The sequence below is a fragment of the Gordionus sp. m RMFG-2023 genome, chromosome 1 (assembly GCF_954871325.1).
Source record: "Gordionus sp. m RMFG-2023 chromosome 1, tfGorSpeb1-WG-v2, whole genome shotgun sequence".
In the NCBI taxonomy this organism is placed as follows: Eukaryota; Metazoa; Nematomorpha; class Gordioida; order Chordodea; family Parachordodidae; genus Gordionus; species Gordionus sp. m RMFG-2023.
Window position 1 is genome coordinate 72266266 of NC_088775.1, and position 18245 is coordinate 72284510.

The 18245-nt window shown below is 26.6% G+C and overlaps 1 protein-coding gene across 2 annotated transcripts in view; it reads right to left on the reverse strand.

Moving 5' to 3' along the window:
* The window catches only part of LOC135922347 (uncharacterized), a 49566-nt gene that overhangs the window by 14729 nt on the left and 16592 nt on the right, over window positions 1-18245 (reverse strand). For both annotated transcript variants that reach the window (XM_065456812.1, XM_065456760.1), the window contains 2 exons: window positions 12803-13010; window positions 6237-6383 (listed from right to left, as the gene is read on the reverse strand). In XM_065456812.1, the coding sequence (XP_065312884.1) occupies window positions 6237-6383; window positions 12803-13010 (355 nt within the window). The remainder of the gene's footprint in view (window positions 1-6236; window positions 6384-12802; window positions 13011-18245) is intronic.

The following is an 18245-nucleotide window of genomic DNA, read 5'->3' on the forward strand; positions in this document are numbered from 1 at the left end:
TCCCTCAGTTAATTTGCAATTACAACTTAACCAAAATGAGTTCACTCACGACATTGGTATTTGTTTAAACTGCCTAAAAACCCAACCCCAAACTTGTTCAGGTTGCAGTTCTGCCGTTGTTGGTAATGGAAGATATAGCCTCCATTGTCGCTCTTGTGAAGGTCGAATCGTTATAATTTATGAAATTCAATTATCCTTAGGGCTTTGAGACCTCAAATTCCCTCTATTCTTGAACCTTCTGGTATTTTCAGATCCGATGTTAAACGTCCTGATGGGATCTCTCAAATTCTGGTCTGGGACTCGTGTATTGATCCTTTGGCTCCATCCAATCAAATTCTTAACCTTCTGGAGAAAAAGGAGTTACTTAAAATAGCAAAATATTCTGAAATATCATAATACATATATATTCATTCTCATTATTTCCACAACCTTAAAAACGTTTGGGAATCATGCATTATCCCTTTTCAAAAAACTTGGCTCGCACATTCATAAACTTACGTATGAACCTCGCAAAGGCTTTTTCTTAAGACAAAGACTCGCCATAGCGATTCACAGGGCTAATTACATTAGCTTCATTGGCCTCATCCCACAAAATGATTAGTTTTAACATTAATATTTTTTGTGCGCGTTGTTTTCCTTTTTTTTCTTACATAAAATATATATATATATATTTGAAATTAGCATTTACCATTATAAACAAATTGATCAAATAAATAAAATCAATTAAAATTTGTTCTTATATATATACAAAATTTTTAAGTATTAAATTTGAATACAAAATGATAAAATGTAACAAAATATAAAGTAAAAAATTAATTAATTCCTATATATTTTATAAAAAGGTCATTTGATATTCTAATGTTAAATAATTGCCATTATAGTTATTATTAATTTGCTTTAATTAATAATATAATTTATTCTAACGATTATTTAAATTTATGTAAAATATTATTTATTTTTCAACATCTCTATAACAGATCTAAATATATTAATTTATATTTCTGTTAAGTTAATATATAATTGGATGATTTAAAAGTATTTTTATTTAATTCATTCATATTCATTATATATAACCTCTTTATTAGCAAATGAACATAACTTGTTATAAGATTATAAATTACCATTTTATCATAAACTGCATTCTTTTTAATATAAAAATTTGTTCTATTTATATGAAAATCAGAGACCTCCAAGGCCAGCCCTAAGCCTGGCCTTATTTAAATTTTTTTAAATACTGGGCCAAGCCTAATTTTTTAAAAAAATACCCTGGTCGAGCTGTATATTTTAAAACCGAATATTTTAAATTGCTATTATTAGCTATAAAAATTAATGTAATATATTTTAAAAAAATCAGGGCCGGGGGCGTTTGTTTAAAAAAAATCTGGATAGGGCAGTTCTAATGGTACCTTCTGCAGGTTTCTAGTAAAAATATTGTATCACAATTTTACCAGAGGTCATAACATAAATGGGTTAGTTAAATCGATTGAAATCAAATTAATAAATGTTAAGTTAAATTATGATAATCTTATAAATACAAATATAAGTTGATTGATAAATAAAATGTGCAAATAAATAAATAAAATATATAATTTATAGTAAAAGACAAAATATATTAAAATGTTAATTAATTTAACGAAAATCATATATTGTATTAATGTTAAATCAGATTATAGTAACAAATTAAAATAGGTATTCATTGAATTTAAGGAAATTATGATAATAGAATTTATATAACTATCCATACCATAATTATTATAAAAATGATATTTTGCAGATCAGATATTACATTTATCCCAGAATATCTTAGAACAATTACAAACCTAATATGACAGATATGTTGTTAATGAAATATTTTTTACAATTTGTATAAATTTTTTAGATAATTTAAATATATTCATTTAATTATAATAAAAAATTATATATTTACAAATAAAAATCTTGCAACTTTATTACATAGTTTGTGGAATACCATATGTAATTTTAATTCTTTATAAGTTATAGCAGCATCAATAGATTATCTATCTTTAGCCCTTATTTTTCTTAAATGCATTTAAGAAATAACTATTGTAAAACATATATTGTATTAAGTAATTCATTGCCTATATTTTTTTTATGTTATTACATTTATTAATGTAAATTTTAATAAAAATTTATAAACTTATCTGGTGAATAATATTTTAATAAAACTATTTAAAAATTTAGTCTTATCTTTCTCTTAGATAACTTATCCCTCTAAATATTCATTTTGCTTATTCTGCTTGTATAGGCCATTTGAAAATAATTTGGTCCTGTAAGTACTTAGCATGCTTTTTTTATTATTTTAATAAGTAAATAATATTAGCTTTAAAGTAACATTGATCCCTTTTCTGGGGATATAGTACTTTTATGCCCAAATTATTTATTAAAATATTTTATAATATAAAAATCAGCTGTATAATAAAAAATTGTTTGTTGATTGGAAGCAGGGATGTGAACCTTCGACAAAAAAAAAGGGTCGGGGTTTGGGTACAGGAATAAAATTTGAAAGGACCAGGGTTCGGGTTCAGGGACATAAAAATAATGACTCAAAATAAGATTTTTTTATTCATTTATTATTATATTTCAATATATATATATATTCATAATTTACAAATGAAAATTTTAAAATGAAATAATTTATATTTTAAATGTTTTATTCTCGCACAATCATAATATCTTCTAAAATATCATCTGAGATTTCCACGTAAAGTAGACAATATATATTTCAAAGATGAAAATTCACGTTCTACCCTTACCTAAAATAGATAGTTATCTTTATAAAATTATTGTACTTGTGTCGCCGGTACAGCCATGAAGATCCTAGATAAGATATATAATTCTGGATATATTGAAGGATTTTCCCAGAATTTTAAAATATTTATATCCTTATTTATTCTCTTAACTTCTGAGAACTTTACTATTAAAGATGCAATAGGCATTTTTTGATCCTCCTTTCTATCTGATGATAATATTTTTTTCTTCTATATCTAAAAGTAAAATTTCAAGATCATCAATGTTGCTATCATTATTATTATCACTACAACCAATAGGTATTGTCGTAGCCTCCATATTGTAAATAATGGAGTTTTGCTTATGCCATAAATCCTTAAGATGGTCTTTAGCCATTTGTTTTTTCTCAATACTCAATAAAACTTGATATCAAGGGTCTAAATATATAGAAGCGTATACAACACTATTTTGCAAATATAATTGCTCTCGAATTTTCATGTTTTCTAATATTTCGTATAAAAGGACTGTAAATTTTTCTAAATCTAATCGGCATCTAATCTATATGCCTTAAAATCAAATAAAATAATTATTCTGATTAATATTGTTATTTTTAAAGCAACTATGCACTTAATACACTAGTAAGATCCTTTATTTGGCACCAATCATCTTCCGACAAAATGACTTCACATGCTCTTATAATAAAATCATTACAGAAATCTTTCAATTAATAATCGTTCTAGCATCATATAAATTGAGGACCAACGTGTTGTGCATTATCATTTAAATTAAAATATTATTACTAGTACTCAGGGTTGGGCAAATTTTCAGAAAATTGTATTCGGATACAGATACAGATACTTTATAAAATTTTGTATTTAAGATACAAGATACTTTAGAAAAATTTCAATAAGATATAAGATACAAGATACTTGTATTTTTTTAAAAAAAAGTATCTAAGATACTAGATACTTTTTTAAAAAACATTAAAGTCAAAATCAAAATGTATAAAGCTTTATTTTCTTATATGTAGTATAAATTTATAAAAAAATATTTAAAATAAAAACAAATTTATTATAAAAGATAATGCGATATTCCATTTAATAATTATATAATTAGTAAATAATAATAAATCAGCATCATATATCAGCATTATTTTTATTATTAATTTTCAAATGATTTATCGTTCAATCTTTGACGATTTGGTCTATTAACCATATAGCAAAGCTAAATAATCTTTCAACGGGGGCTAAGGAGGGTAATATTGTGTTATATTTAATAAATATTTCTTTTATATATTTATAACTATTTAACATATTTATACTCCGCCTTTTCATATAATTTAGGACCTCTATTTCAATATCATTCATTGAATTATTAGAATTGGATGTGGTACTTTTAAGGCAAAAGTAATCATCATCTTCATCAATTGAAGATTTTGTTGAAGTATTAATTTCAATATTATTTTTAAAAACAATTAAAACTTCATGTAATAACAAATCCTGAAGGTATTTTTTTTCTTTTTCACCATCAATCCAACGATTTTTAAAATAGGGATGAGAAATAGTTGCCAAAAATGCACTTTTAAAATTGTTATCAAAATCATATATATTTTTAAATCTTTTATTTAAATAATTTTCTATGGCAATAGCTAATGGTTTGCAAAATTGTAGATTGGTTTGAATTAAATTTGTAATTTTTTTTAACGACATTTAAAATTGGAGCTGATTCTCCATAATAGCAGTTGATTTCACTCTGTATTTTGTCAATCGCTATAGCCAATGGGGCCATATTATATTGCAATATTCTTCTAAATATTGAATTTCAATATCTCTTAATTTAGGAAATTCTAATTTTTGACATAATTTAGGAAGTTCGCCTTTAAATTTTAATAAACTATGAAGACTATCATACAAACTATTCCATCTAGTGCAACAAGGTGTAACTAATTGTTTTCCTAAAACTGCTTTGATAAGTTCTGCAGTTTTAGGCCTATTATTTGCATTCCATAGCTTAGTATATTTAGCTATTGCAGGATGATGAATTTTAGAAATGTTAGGAGAATCCTTAATAGCTCTCTCGACATCTGTTGTAGCAATTAGACTTATCGTATGGCACAAACAGCGAATGTGTTGAGGTAATGTTATTGAGGCTTCTTTAAACCCTTAAATAAACAAATAAATAATTTTATTTGAGTAAAATTTTTTACTAAATTTACAATATCATAATAAATTTTAAAGAAGTATTAAATAATACTTTCAATGATTTAGAATTCTATACATTCATCATCATTGATGTCAAAGTCATTCTCTACAGCTTCCATAGAATATCCAAACTCCTTGAAAGCTTTCTTAAAGTTAGAGCCGTTATCTGTAACAGTTGCTATAACTTTTTCGTCAATACCAAAGTCACAATGAATTTCTTTATTATGATAATCTTGAAGTACTTCAAAAAATTTGCCATTAAGTATGCTTAGTTATTGTTATAATTTTCGGTTGAAGAATCATCTGAAGACGAAGATAAACATATTATTCTATTTTCTTCTTCCATAATTTTAAAATAGACAGCGACCAACGTCATATATCAAAAATTATCTTAAAATATCTAAATTTTGATTAAATTTTTTAAATCTTAAAAAATATCATTTTAAATTTTAATACTATTTAAATTAAATTAACCAATATAAATTTTTTTTAAAGTATCTGTATCTTTTTGAATACAAAGTTGGTTAAGATACAAATACTTTTAAATAATATGTATTTTAGATACTGGATACAAGATACTTTTCAAAATTTTAAAAAAGATACAAATATCCGCGATACTGCCCAACCCTGCTTGTACTACAAAATAATTCACTTTCAAAATAATCAACGTATTTCTATAACATTAATAAATTTACATAATAAAATATTATTACACTGGAAAATAATTTATGATATCAATCTCTAAATAAAATGGAAGTCCAGGAAGAAAATTGAAAGAAAAACGCGAAGATATAATAAATGATTCCACATAAAATTTATATTATTTTTTTAAAAAATATTTTTATTTTAAAATTTTTTATGACACCTAGAACCCTGGAACCCTTCACTTTTAAAAAGGGTCCGGGTCCAGGTTCAGGTTCAGCCAAAATACGAGGGTTCAGGGTCCGGGTTCACATCCCTGTTTGGAAGTAAAAATTTTGCGATTGGAAATGACCATAGTTGGGTTTCATCAAACTGGTCCGGTAAAATATGATCTGAGTCTTTTTAACAGGGAATTCAGCTGGATCAAATTTTTTAACGAAATCATGTTTTTTTTATTATCAAATACCGAATTCTTAATTTCAAGAAATAATTAAATATTACTATAAACACTTAATTATTATATTCTTCTAATCATTAGAAACTATCTTACCTTTAAAATTTTATTCATTTTTTAAAGTCTCTTTCTGATTTTTTTTTTCAAACCCTATTTTTTAAATTTTTTTTACAAATTAATGGTATAATTACCAGTAGAACCACCATGTGTAATGGTAGCTGTGGATGAAGACGTTTTCAGAGTACTCGTTTCCGCTTCCGGAATGCGTTTTTGAATTGGGGGATGAAAAAGCGATATATTGCGAGGGGTTGTTTGATTATTTTGTTGAGAATCTAAAGCTAAAAAATAATAAATGTATAGTTAAATAATCGATTTTTAAGAATTTTTTCTTCTAGATATATTCTTAAAAGCGTAGCTGGTGTAGTGACAAAACGTGCTCTGCACGTCATAATTTTTTTTAGCATGGCTTATTTTTTCCATTAGCATGCCTAAATATTTTGTTTCGGCAAGCCATATTTCCTATTTTGACAAAACTACATCTTCTGTATCGACATGTGTAAAAGAAAATAGAACCCAAATATAATCAGCAATTTTACGCTTAATGATAGCCAGAATTGCAAAGAAAATTCTGCGAGGAAAATATAAATATATTAAAAGCAATTGATGCCCTATCATCTTCGAATTTACGAGTAGAACAAAAAGTATGCCAAAGATAAAGACCTGGTAGCAAAATATAATACAAACTATAAAAAAATGCGACAATATTTTTAAGATTTATATTGATAACTGTTCTAATATGTATAAAATATATATATATATAAGCCTCACATGTCAATCAGATGGATTGTAATCTGATTGGAGAAAAAAAATTATTATTATTTAATGTAAAAAAAATAATAATTATTATAATAATATATTTTTTTTTAAATACAATTTTTATGGATTTTGATTCATACTTTTTTTGTTAGGATTTTGAATCATAATGTATTTTTCGGAAAACTTTTATAAAAAATAAAGAAATTTTGAATAATTTAAATATTATCTTTTTATACTTATTCTATCGTTTTATACAATTCAATATCAACTATGGATATCAAGAATACACTTAAAAAATAACTATATCTGAGTCACGCACGAGATAAATTGTTTTATTTAAAATTTCGCTTAAAATACCATATATTTTTTTTAAAGATTTGGTTTAGTAAACTCATCAAAAATATTTTTATTTTTTTTCCATCGTTTTTTTAGGTGTTGATTTTATTTATGTCGTTTGTAAATAAACATAAAAATTAGATATTTTATAAATGTACTAAAATAATATTAATTAGGGCTCCTAAAGAATATCACTCTCGAACCTATAGAGTAAATCATATAAAATAAAACAATCTGAAATTTATATTAAAATAATTCTTTTTTTAAAATGTTTGTGGAGTGTAATGTATTAATATAAATTATATTTTGTTAATTTGGTTAAAAGCTACAATTTATTGTAATAGATTAAATAGATAAATGATTTTGTAAAAGTATATATGGATATACCATTTCTTATTGTAAACATATAATATATTTTATAAGTCTATAGTTTGGCGCATTTGTAAAAAATTACGTTTCACGCGCCCTTTTTTTTAAATTTAAATGAAAATAAGTATTTTTTTTAATTTTCTAATACATTATATTCTCTTAAATATTATATTTATCATTCTAGTTATGTATTTTCATTCAAATTTATAATTTTTATATAATTTGTTTTGTATACTTTTCAATATTTGCAATTTATAATTTTTATCTTTTATAAAATTGTTTAATTACCTTTTTTCAACCAAATCTTCTAGATTTTTTTATTTCACTATTTTATCTGAAGGATTTTCGCTTGATATCTATTCAGTGCTAAATATTAATCAGACAAAATGAAATTGTAAGCAATGCTAATGAATGAAGTTCTGAAGAAAGTTATATGAAGAGTCATTGTAAATGATAATAATGATCCAATTTGGTAAAAAAATTATTCTTCACCTAATTTATCACATTTAATAAAACATTTGGCCCAATATCATTATTAAAAATGGATTTATTTTATCCACCGATATATATATTACATTTATAAATGAATCTTTTATCGATATTCTTTCATTCGATACTAATTTGTAACGCCGAACCAAAAAAATATTGATCCATAACTCTTAGCGAAATTAGGAGATATACAACTCTCCATGTGTTATTTGGACTAAAAATATAGCTAATTATAAAGACAATTGAAGCTCTAAGCCTGAGTTCCGTGATAATATGTTGATTCAATTATGACAGTGAAACACTTCATGAGTAATGTCCATGGCAAAGGACAATATATTCTTGTATTATAAATCGTGGATTTATATTTTAAACAAAATTAGAATGTTTAGAGAGTTTCCACAAAGTAGCAAGAGTTTAATATTGGAAACACTTAGTTCATTTAATATTTTTCTATATTATATTATTTACGAATAGAATGAAATTTTATTCAATGGGATATTGAATGTTTCAGATTTAATATATTCGTATTTTTACTATCCGAACATCATTATCCGCATTCGAATAGCTTCATTTTATTAGTCACGAATATTATCTGAATAGTAAAAAAAAATTCCATAAAAAATTTTGTAATGAGTTAATTTGCTATTTTTAAAATCTCAGCTATATATTTTTGAGGAAATTACCTAAAATAACTTTCGTTTTGCTTATATTTATTTTATATTAAAATGATTACCTAGCTTAATTATCTAAATTAATTATTCATATAACATGATTTGCGCATGTGCAATATTTATATTATAACTTGGGTGATGTAAAATGTATAAGTTTTTTAATATATTTGGAATCCATAATAAATATTTTAGAGTATATTATGTTTATTCTAGTAGTAGTTCAAAAATTTTAGCACTATAGCAATCATATATTTTTTTATAGTTGATGGATGAATGATAATGTTTTTTTTAAATTATACGAATATTATTCATTCAAATTAATGTTGATATAACGAATTCTACAATCGGAGCACTAAGGTTAATCAATACATAAATTTATAATCTAAAAAGATATTTTGAAATGATAATTCTCTGCAGGGGGAATTGACGGTTTTCGCCCCTCTTATTTCCAATTTTTAATTAACCCTAAAAATCCTTATCAAGATTCATTTGTAAATTCAATGATAATACTTAGTGAAAATATATTGAACAATGATTTACCTAGTCAAATTCACCAAATTATTTTTGGCGCAAGATTAATTGCTTTTTCTAAGCCTGATGGTGGAGTTCGGCCAATTGCAATAGGGTCTTTTTTTAGGAGACTTTTAGCTAAGATAATCGTTGAGCGCATCAAACCTGATGCTTCAAAAATGTTCCAAACATATCAACTAGGCTTTGGTACCAAAGGGGGATGCGAAATAGCCGCTCACTCTCTTCGCATATATATCGAAGATCCTCCTCCAGACGCCGTAGTCTGTAAGCTTGATTTTAAAAATGCTTTTAATTCTTTATCCAGAAAAACATTTTTGAACATTTTTTATGAAAAATTCCCAGTTTATGCAAGATTTATTGAACAGTCTTATGGCTGTAGAACCCCTCTCAAATTCGGGGAATATACAATTCCTTCTGACGAAGGTATTCAACAAGGAGACCCTTTGGGCCCTCTGATCTTTAGTTTAGGTATACATAACCTAGTTCATTGTCTAAAATCCTCTTTTAATTTAGATTTAAACATATGGTATCTAGATGATGGTACCATTTGCGGACCTTCTAAAAATATTCTTGCAGCGATAGATTATATAGAGAAGAATTCTCTAAACATAGGCCTTACTCTAAATAAAGCTAAATCGGAAATATGCTTTTTAAATTCAAATACTCTCAAAGTCCAAGGGTTTAAAATCATCAAAAAAAGTGAAATTAATCTTCTAGGTTCACCTTTAAGCAGTTTTTCCAACTGTGAGGTGTTCGTGGAAAAATTTTTCGAAGGCTTATCAGGTCTTGAAACTATTTTAAACGAAATTCCTTCACACCAGAGCTTTTTTCTTTTAAAAAAATATTTATTTTTACCAAAGATTGTACATATTTTTAGATCTTCTTCCTTTTTTTTAAATAATGAAATTATTAATCGTGTTCATGAATTTTTTAGAAGCTTATTAGAAAATATTTTAAATATTAAATTGGAAGATTTTAATTGGGGTTTCTCACAATTACCCTCGAAAATGGGTGGTTTAGATTTATATCCTTTAAACCTTCTATCTCTTTCCTCATTTTTGGCATCGCGTTTGATGAATAACGCCATGATATCTTCTTTTATCTCTCCTAAAGATAACCTTTTAAACTCAGCCTTGACAACCTGGGTATCTTTAGCTCCACCTGAAGCTGTCTTACCCACGATCTTAACACACCAATCTATTTTCGAACCTTTAATTAAAAATTTTTTTAAAATAATCTCATCAAACCCCCCTTTGGAGTATATTCAACTATTACAGAATGCTGACTGTACTAGTGGTTATGAATGGTTGGAAGCATTACCAAGTCGTAACCTAGGTAACCTCTTATCAGATGAACAATTAAGAGTTGCCATAGGCCATCGACTTGGATGTAACATTGTTCAACCACATACATGCATCAAATGTAAAACATTAGTTGACTCCAAAGGGAGACATGGTCTAAATTGTATATATAGTCAAGGCAGGCATGCAAGGCATGCAGCAATTAATTTAGCTATTAGCCGTTCTCTTACCAGGGCCCGAATACCAAACATCCTGGAGCCTACAAATTTATCGTTAGATGATGGCCTAAGACCTGATGGCTTAACTTCCGTGCCTTGGTCTTTAGGGAAATCCTTAATTTGGGACTTCACATGCGTATCTTCTTTCCCAAAAAATTTAAATTCTAATCCGGTTGATATAGCCGAGAAAAAAAAAACAATGAAATATTCCAAATTCACAAATTATATTTTTACACCGATTGTTATCACTTCCCTTGGACATATGCCAAGTGGAACTTTAAAGTTTTTAAAAAATATAGGGGATAAGATAAGAGCCCTTACATCAGAAACTAAAGAATTTTATTTCTTAAAACAAAACCTACAAATCATAATTTTAAAATATAATTATTTTTGTTTTTTGGGAACTTGTAGTCCCACCACGGTTTTTATATAATATTTTTATTTTATATTTTATCATGTTTTATACATCACGAATTTAATAAATAATAAAATGTAAAAAAAAAAAAAAAAAAAAAAAATTATACTTATTAATAAATTTAAACCTTAAATTAAAACTAACATAGGTGAGTTATTTTGATATAATTTTATGACTATCTAAAAATGTCAAAATTCTAGAATAACATAGTATTTTGAACATTGGTTTATGAAAATAAATTTTCTTAGGAACGTAGCGTTTAAAAGTGGCCTATTTTCTCACATTACAGATTTTTGAACGTTTTTAATGGTACTTTAAAGAAAAAGTATAGAACGACCTCATTCAGGCCTGCTTTATTTTTTTATTTAAAAACCTGATCTGGATTCTAATTTTTTTGGCTAGTTTCAGGGATTCAGGTATCTGATGATATATACCCTTATAATATAAATTAATTAACTCATATAAAAATTTGTAAAACTATTATTTTTGGTGTGAAACAAAGAGCCACATATCACATTTCAAGTAGATAACTTTTGTTAAAAATTTATAATCTGGTTTCCTGTACTGCAATTTTCGTTCCATTAGAAGCTAGTGGCGTGATCCTGCCTTATTTCCTTTTGTAATGTCTAGTTTTTATTTCCCTGTCTACATTTTACCCACAACTCGCTCTCCACTGATATTTGTTTTTTTAATATAGGATCTGTTTCAGCACTGATATTTTAAATCTATGAGATTTAATTCCCCATGCAAGTAAGTTCATAGATATATAATCTTTACGATGCACGAGCCATGAATAAATCAATATCATGTCAAAAATAAGCAATATCAATAGGTGATACCATTTTCATCTATAAGATAAACACCACTCCTATCGATTTGTTGTATAACGATATCGGGGCTTTTAACATTTATCCCGGAATTTTTTCTGATCTCTCCGTTTCTTGAATGGGGCATGTTCCAATAGTGTTGAGCAAGTAAACTGGACGGTTATTGTAATTCCAATTTCATAAAAATACCCCTTACCATTTCTTTGTCGTTTATGAATCTGCAAACAACCTGCGGGATTCCTCTCTGCTATACTATTAATAGATTTGGATTTGCTAATTAATTATCATATAAACATTTTAAATTTGAATTTAGTGGAATAAAGGTCACCAACTTTAAGATCGTGTTTTAACTGGCTTCATCATAGGTTGTATCTTGCCAGCGAAAACCCAGCGAAAACGTCAAAAGGGTTTCTTATTCCAATCCCAATATAAAAGGAATCATTTACTAGAATTTTGAATTTACCTCAGCTTGAGCTTGCATTTAAAAGTAACAGTTGATTCGTCAACGTTTCACACTTTATTACACCCATATAAAATGTTATATCAAATATTCGATAAAAAATATAAGAATAAAATACTATATAAAAACCTTATGAAAAAAATTTTTAATCATCATATATTTGAATTATAATTTTTGCTCAGCTATACAATAAGTTCTAAGGAATATTTAACTTTCGTCACTCTTTCCCCACCTCCCCCAATAATATTGAATTATTTATTAGCCAGTTTGACCAATATATTTATCGGAACATAAAATGAACTTTTAACAAAAAATAAATTTAACCCGAAAAATGGTGCGATTTTGTCAAAGTGGCGACGGGCTTGGACGAATATACTAACTTTTTGCCTTCTTTCTTGAAGAGAATCAGTATGGCAAGAGCTATGCGATATAGAACTTTGCTTCCTTGAACTAAGTAACTATCCATTATTTTGACCAGGTATTCGAAAGGCAGATCTCTGTATATCCATTGAAGCCAATGGGCGAACACTCCCTTCGAATTATTATTTAATTTTAAATGGATATAGTCAAATTCAGATATTTTGATATAATTGTGAGATTGTTCTTTGTTGATTATTCAAAATTCGGATCAATTATAAAAATTGTACTATCTATATCGAATCGTGATATCTTAAAAATAAGAAGTGGCATGGCAGAGTTTGGCCAATTTATTTATTGGGGTATATTATTTTTTATTACTTAAATAATTTTTTTAATATCTTTTTCTTTTTGGATAATAAATTGTTAATGTCCATTTATAAAGCTGATATTATTCAATTTTTTATCTAGCCCATGTACAGGCTAATAGTGCGCACAAATTGAACGTTTCAAAACGCAATGCATTTTAAATCAATTCGTTTAAATTTGGCACATTTCCGCTTTGCGTTTAAAATTTAAAAAGCAAAATACTTTGCATTTTTGATAGTTTTTTTTAAATTTTGAAGTGATAGATTCGAAATAAAAAAAACCCTTATGATAGAATCTGATGAGATCATATGGAATCGAGAACAACCTGACTATAAAAATGTTGAAAGTTATAACATCACATTTACATACTCAATAATATTAGTTATCATTGCATAAATAATTTTATAATAATCGTTTATTCAAATAAATTCCTCAAAATTATATATTCAAATTTTTTCTTTCTCCTAAACACCCCTTCCCTTAGATACCTCAATCTAGGGAACTTGATTCATCTCCACTTGATTCAACAATTTTGAAACCTCTGTATCGTCATGGTCTCATACGGTCATGATTTGATTCAGATAGTATCTCATGGTGATCGCCCTCACAAGCCCAGCATTGTTTTGGTCTAGGTTGACCATAAGGAACCATTCTTGCCGTTCGATCGTACCTTCGTGGAGTCTCCATTCTCATATTATTTAGCAATTCTCCATATAGTCTAGTAGCTTATTCCCTTGCTAGCCTTAACCAGTTCGTTGAGGTCATTGATCCATCTAAAAGAAATAGCTACGAGTTGTGACACATGTAAAATGTGATCAAATGTACCAGCAAGACTAATGTACCAGCAAGAAACAAGGAAGATAAATGCCCAGAAACGAACTTGCGAAAGGATATATATAGATTTTTTAGAATAGAAAAAATACTTTATCATGATAGATGCAGGTTTAAAATGGATAGATTGTCAGCGGTTTATCAACAAAAGTAGCCTTGGGCAAGATAAAAGATTTTGTAGGATAAATGATATGAGAATGGATACTCCACGAAGGTATGCTCGAACAGCAAGAATGGTTCCTTATGGTCAGCCTAGACCAAGACAATGCTGGGCTTGTGGGGGCGATCATCTGATGACGTACTGTCCGCATCAAATTAAGACCATCAATAATGAGACCGATCATGACGATATAGAATGAAGTTCCAAAATTGTTGAATCCAGTGGAGATAGTTCCCTAGATGGAGGCATCTAAGGGAAGGGGTATTGGAAAAGGAGAAAGAAAAAAAATTTGAATATATAATTTTGAGGAATTTATTTGAAAAAACGATTATTATAAAATTATTTATGCCATGATAACTAATATTATTGAATATGCAAATGTGATATAAAAGTTGGGGAAAAAAAATAATTTTTGGATTAGTTTTTTTTACATTTATTGTAATGTAACATTTGGAGGTTATTATTCCAGGTATAAATATATAATGTTAAGTATAATAATGTAATTTGCTTAGCTTTAGAATTCCCTAGTTTTGATCCAGTATTTTATATCTTAAGAAAAGATTAAAAAATTTCAAAGACTAACTTAATAAAGAGAAACTTCGAATATAATGCTACTAAATACCAGTGTTTAGTGTTGTTAAACGGCTCGTTTTGAGCCGATTTTTAAAAACGGCTAACTCAATATTTTAACCAGAAAAATATTACGCAAAACTGAAGATTTTGCTCATAGAAGGAACAAAGGTTTAGACATATATTAATAAAATCTCGAGACTTAAGCAATATTTTTCTGGCTAAAATATTCAGTTAGCCGTTTTTAAAAATCGGCTCAAAACGAGCCGCTACTTTTAAAAGTAGCGCGCTATCGCTACCGCTATCGTTATCAAATGAGTAGCGAGCTATTAGCTACTTTTTACGCTATTTTGATTTTTTTAAAAATATTTTTTACATAACTTTATTTCCACAAATAAAATATTGGTATAAAAACATGACTATAATTTGTTACATATATGTACATAATTTAATATTGCACTTTATTAATAATAACATTTTGGTACTGTCATCCCCAAGTCTAGAGCGACGATCAGAAAGTATAAGCTTTGCCATACTAAATAATCGTTCAGCACTAGCACTTGAGGGCAACGCAGTATTAAATTTAATAAGCACACTTTTTATATGAAAAAATTCATCAAAGATATTTAAATGAGTATTTTTAGATTTAATAAAAGCATCTAGAGGTTCAACTTATTATTATTATTATTTATTTCAAAAAAATCGTGTATGGAAAGCCGCGGTTTCGATCTTGCTATAGTATTAGTATCGTGGTTAAGCATGACATTTTTTTAAGTTACCATCATCCTATCAAGTTGCCCTTTAGATTCAGTCAAAACTAGGATGAACATACAGATCTGGAAATCTAATTTATATAAAGCGATTGTATTAATTATAAAATTAGAAGAATACCTTTTTAATTTTCAAAATTTAAATTTATCTGAGATTTAGATTCATTTATAAAAAAATATTAAAATAGCATTAAATTATGGTAAATAAAGATTTTAAAAATATAATTATTATACACAAGGTAATTAATAATATATTAATTTTGAATTTTATATTAATACTATATTAATATTATAGATTGTGTTGTAAATTAAGCCAATTTAAATTATGGCTAATCAAGCAATAAATCATTCATTTTATATAATTGTATAATAGAAAATAAAAAATAAAGTTTTGATCTTTTCTCAATGTCTTTTAGCATAGACTCTACCAGTAGTTGGCAAAATTTTCTTGCATCGAAACCGATATCCAGTAGTAATTTTTTCTACAAGATTAAAGTATTTTTTGAATTTTGGGAAAGGATAATCTATATTTTTCTCATTTTCCAAGAAATTTCGCTATCTTCAACAATCTTATACATTTTTAATAACTAGATTTATAATATATAAATTTCAAAATTAAATTAAATAAAAAGATTAAAATTTAGATTTAATAAAAAATATATTTTAATAATTTTTAGATGTATTTATTATGTAAAATTGAAAGTAACGAGCTATCGCTATTTTCTAAAAAAAGTAGCCAGCTAAAGCTACCGCTACTGAAAAAAGTAGCGCGTAGCGCGCTATTTTAACAACACTGCTAAATACATCTACAGTATTGTGATGATTTAATGAAACATATTGACGATTAAATTAAAACCCATCCATATAAAATTATAATCTTTGCAAAAATAATTAAAATAACAAAAGGAATAATAAAAGAAATTTCAATAATGCTTTGTCTATATTTTAATTATTTTTGCAAAGATTATAATTTTATATGGATGATTTTTAATTTAATTGTCAATATGTTTCATTAAATCATCACAACACTGTAATGCTGATTTGTTGGTAGGTATTAATGAAGTAACATTCCCCTTTAGTAGATGAAGAAAAAATGAATTTGATAACAATAATTATTTATACAAACTTAAAGTTTCTGACCCATAAAATATCTAAATAAAAAATTAATAAATAATAGATAAAAATAAGTCTTGGCTTTTCTTCTAATATATTTATTAATCTATTAATACCATTTGAATTTGACATAACATCTATATTGCTAGTGGTTTATCAGCAATAGTTAGTTGCATAAAATTTAACCACTATCGATACCACTTTTTGGAGGCCGATCCGATATTAAATTGACATCGGCCGATAACTGATCCGAAATCATATCTAATTTTGTATTCGTAAACATCTAATTTAATTTTTAATGCATATAGTGTTACAGAATCGTTCCATTTGAGTTGATTTTTAGAAACGGCTAACTCACTATTCTATCGAGAAAAATATTACGCAAACCTGAAGATTTACTCATAGCTGGCACAAAGGTTTGGACATCTCTTAGCGAAATCTCAAGGCATAAGAAATATTTATTTGGCTAAAATACTAAGTTAGCCATTTTTAAAAATCAGTTCATATAGAGCAATTTTGCATTACTACATACATCTACTCTTCTTATAATATAACTATATAATTTAACTATAACAAAACATAAATCATTTAAATATATTATAATGATCAGTTATAGTTTATATTCATAATCTAAAAGTATATAAAATATTTTTATTGATAAATCCCTTATTTATATAATAACATTAATCTATTTACATTATAAGCAACATACAAATATATTATAAAATTTGAAATAAATTTTTTAAAAATTAAGATCCCATTTTATCGAATAGAAAATTTTTACAATATTAGCTGATAACCGATATTCTAAAAAATGACATATCGGCCCGATCCGATCCTATATAAAATATCGGTATATCCCTCATTCTCGATATTTATATTGATGCATGCCTTGTGAACCGAAGGCCTGTCTACTTCCTCCTTATAAAGTTGGTCTTTGTAATTTTTTCTTAAGATATAAATTACTGGCATCAAAACAAAGGAATTACAAAGCTAAGCTAATTAAATTAATATACTTAATAATCTTATATATTTATATCTGGAACAAATAACCGATAAATGTTCCATAACAAATGTTTTTTATGAGGATATTATTGATTCCATATAATCTCCTCAGGTTCTTTCATTTCTGCAAATTCTTAGTAATATCTTCACTCCATGGGCTAAAAATATTATTGTATTATTTAATATAAATATTTTTGATTTTTAATTTAGTATCCATATTCTATCACATCAAAATAAAAATAAAAAAACGTAAAATATTTTACTTTTTAATAAATAATTTTAAACGCAAAACGGAAATGTGCCTAATTTAAACGAATGCATTGAGTTTTGAAATGCTGCCTTGAAACGTTCAAGTTGTGCGCACTATAAGACTGCATTTATAGTAAGTGCGATTCGCTATGTTATTTACATAATCAAGCTAATAATAGGCATAATTTATAAATACTGAGAGAAATAATGAAATTGCGACAGCTGTTTACGTAGATTTCAAAAGGTACTATCATTTTAAGGAATGATTTCGTTAGCGATTAATTTGGCATCGCTAGAGCGAAAGCGTTTACTATAGATGCAGCGTAATCTACTAACTACCAGA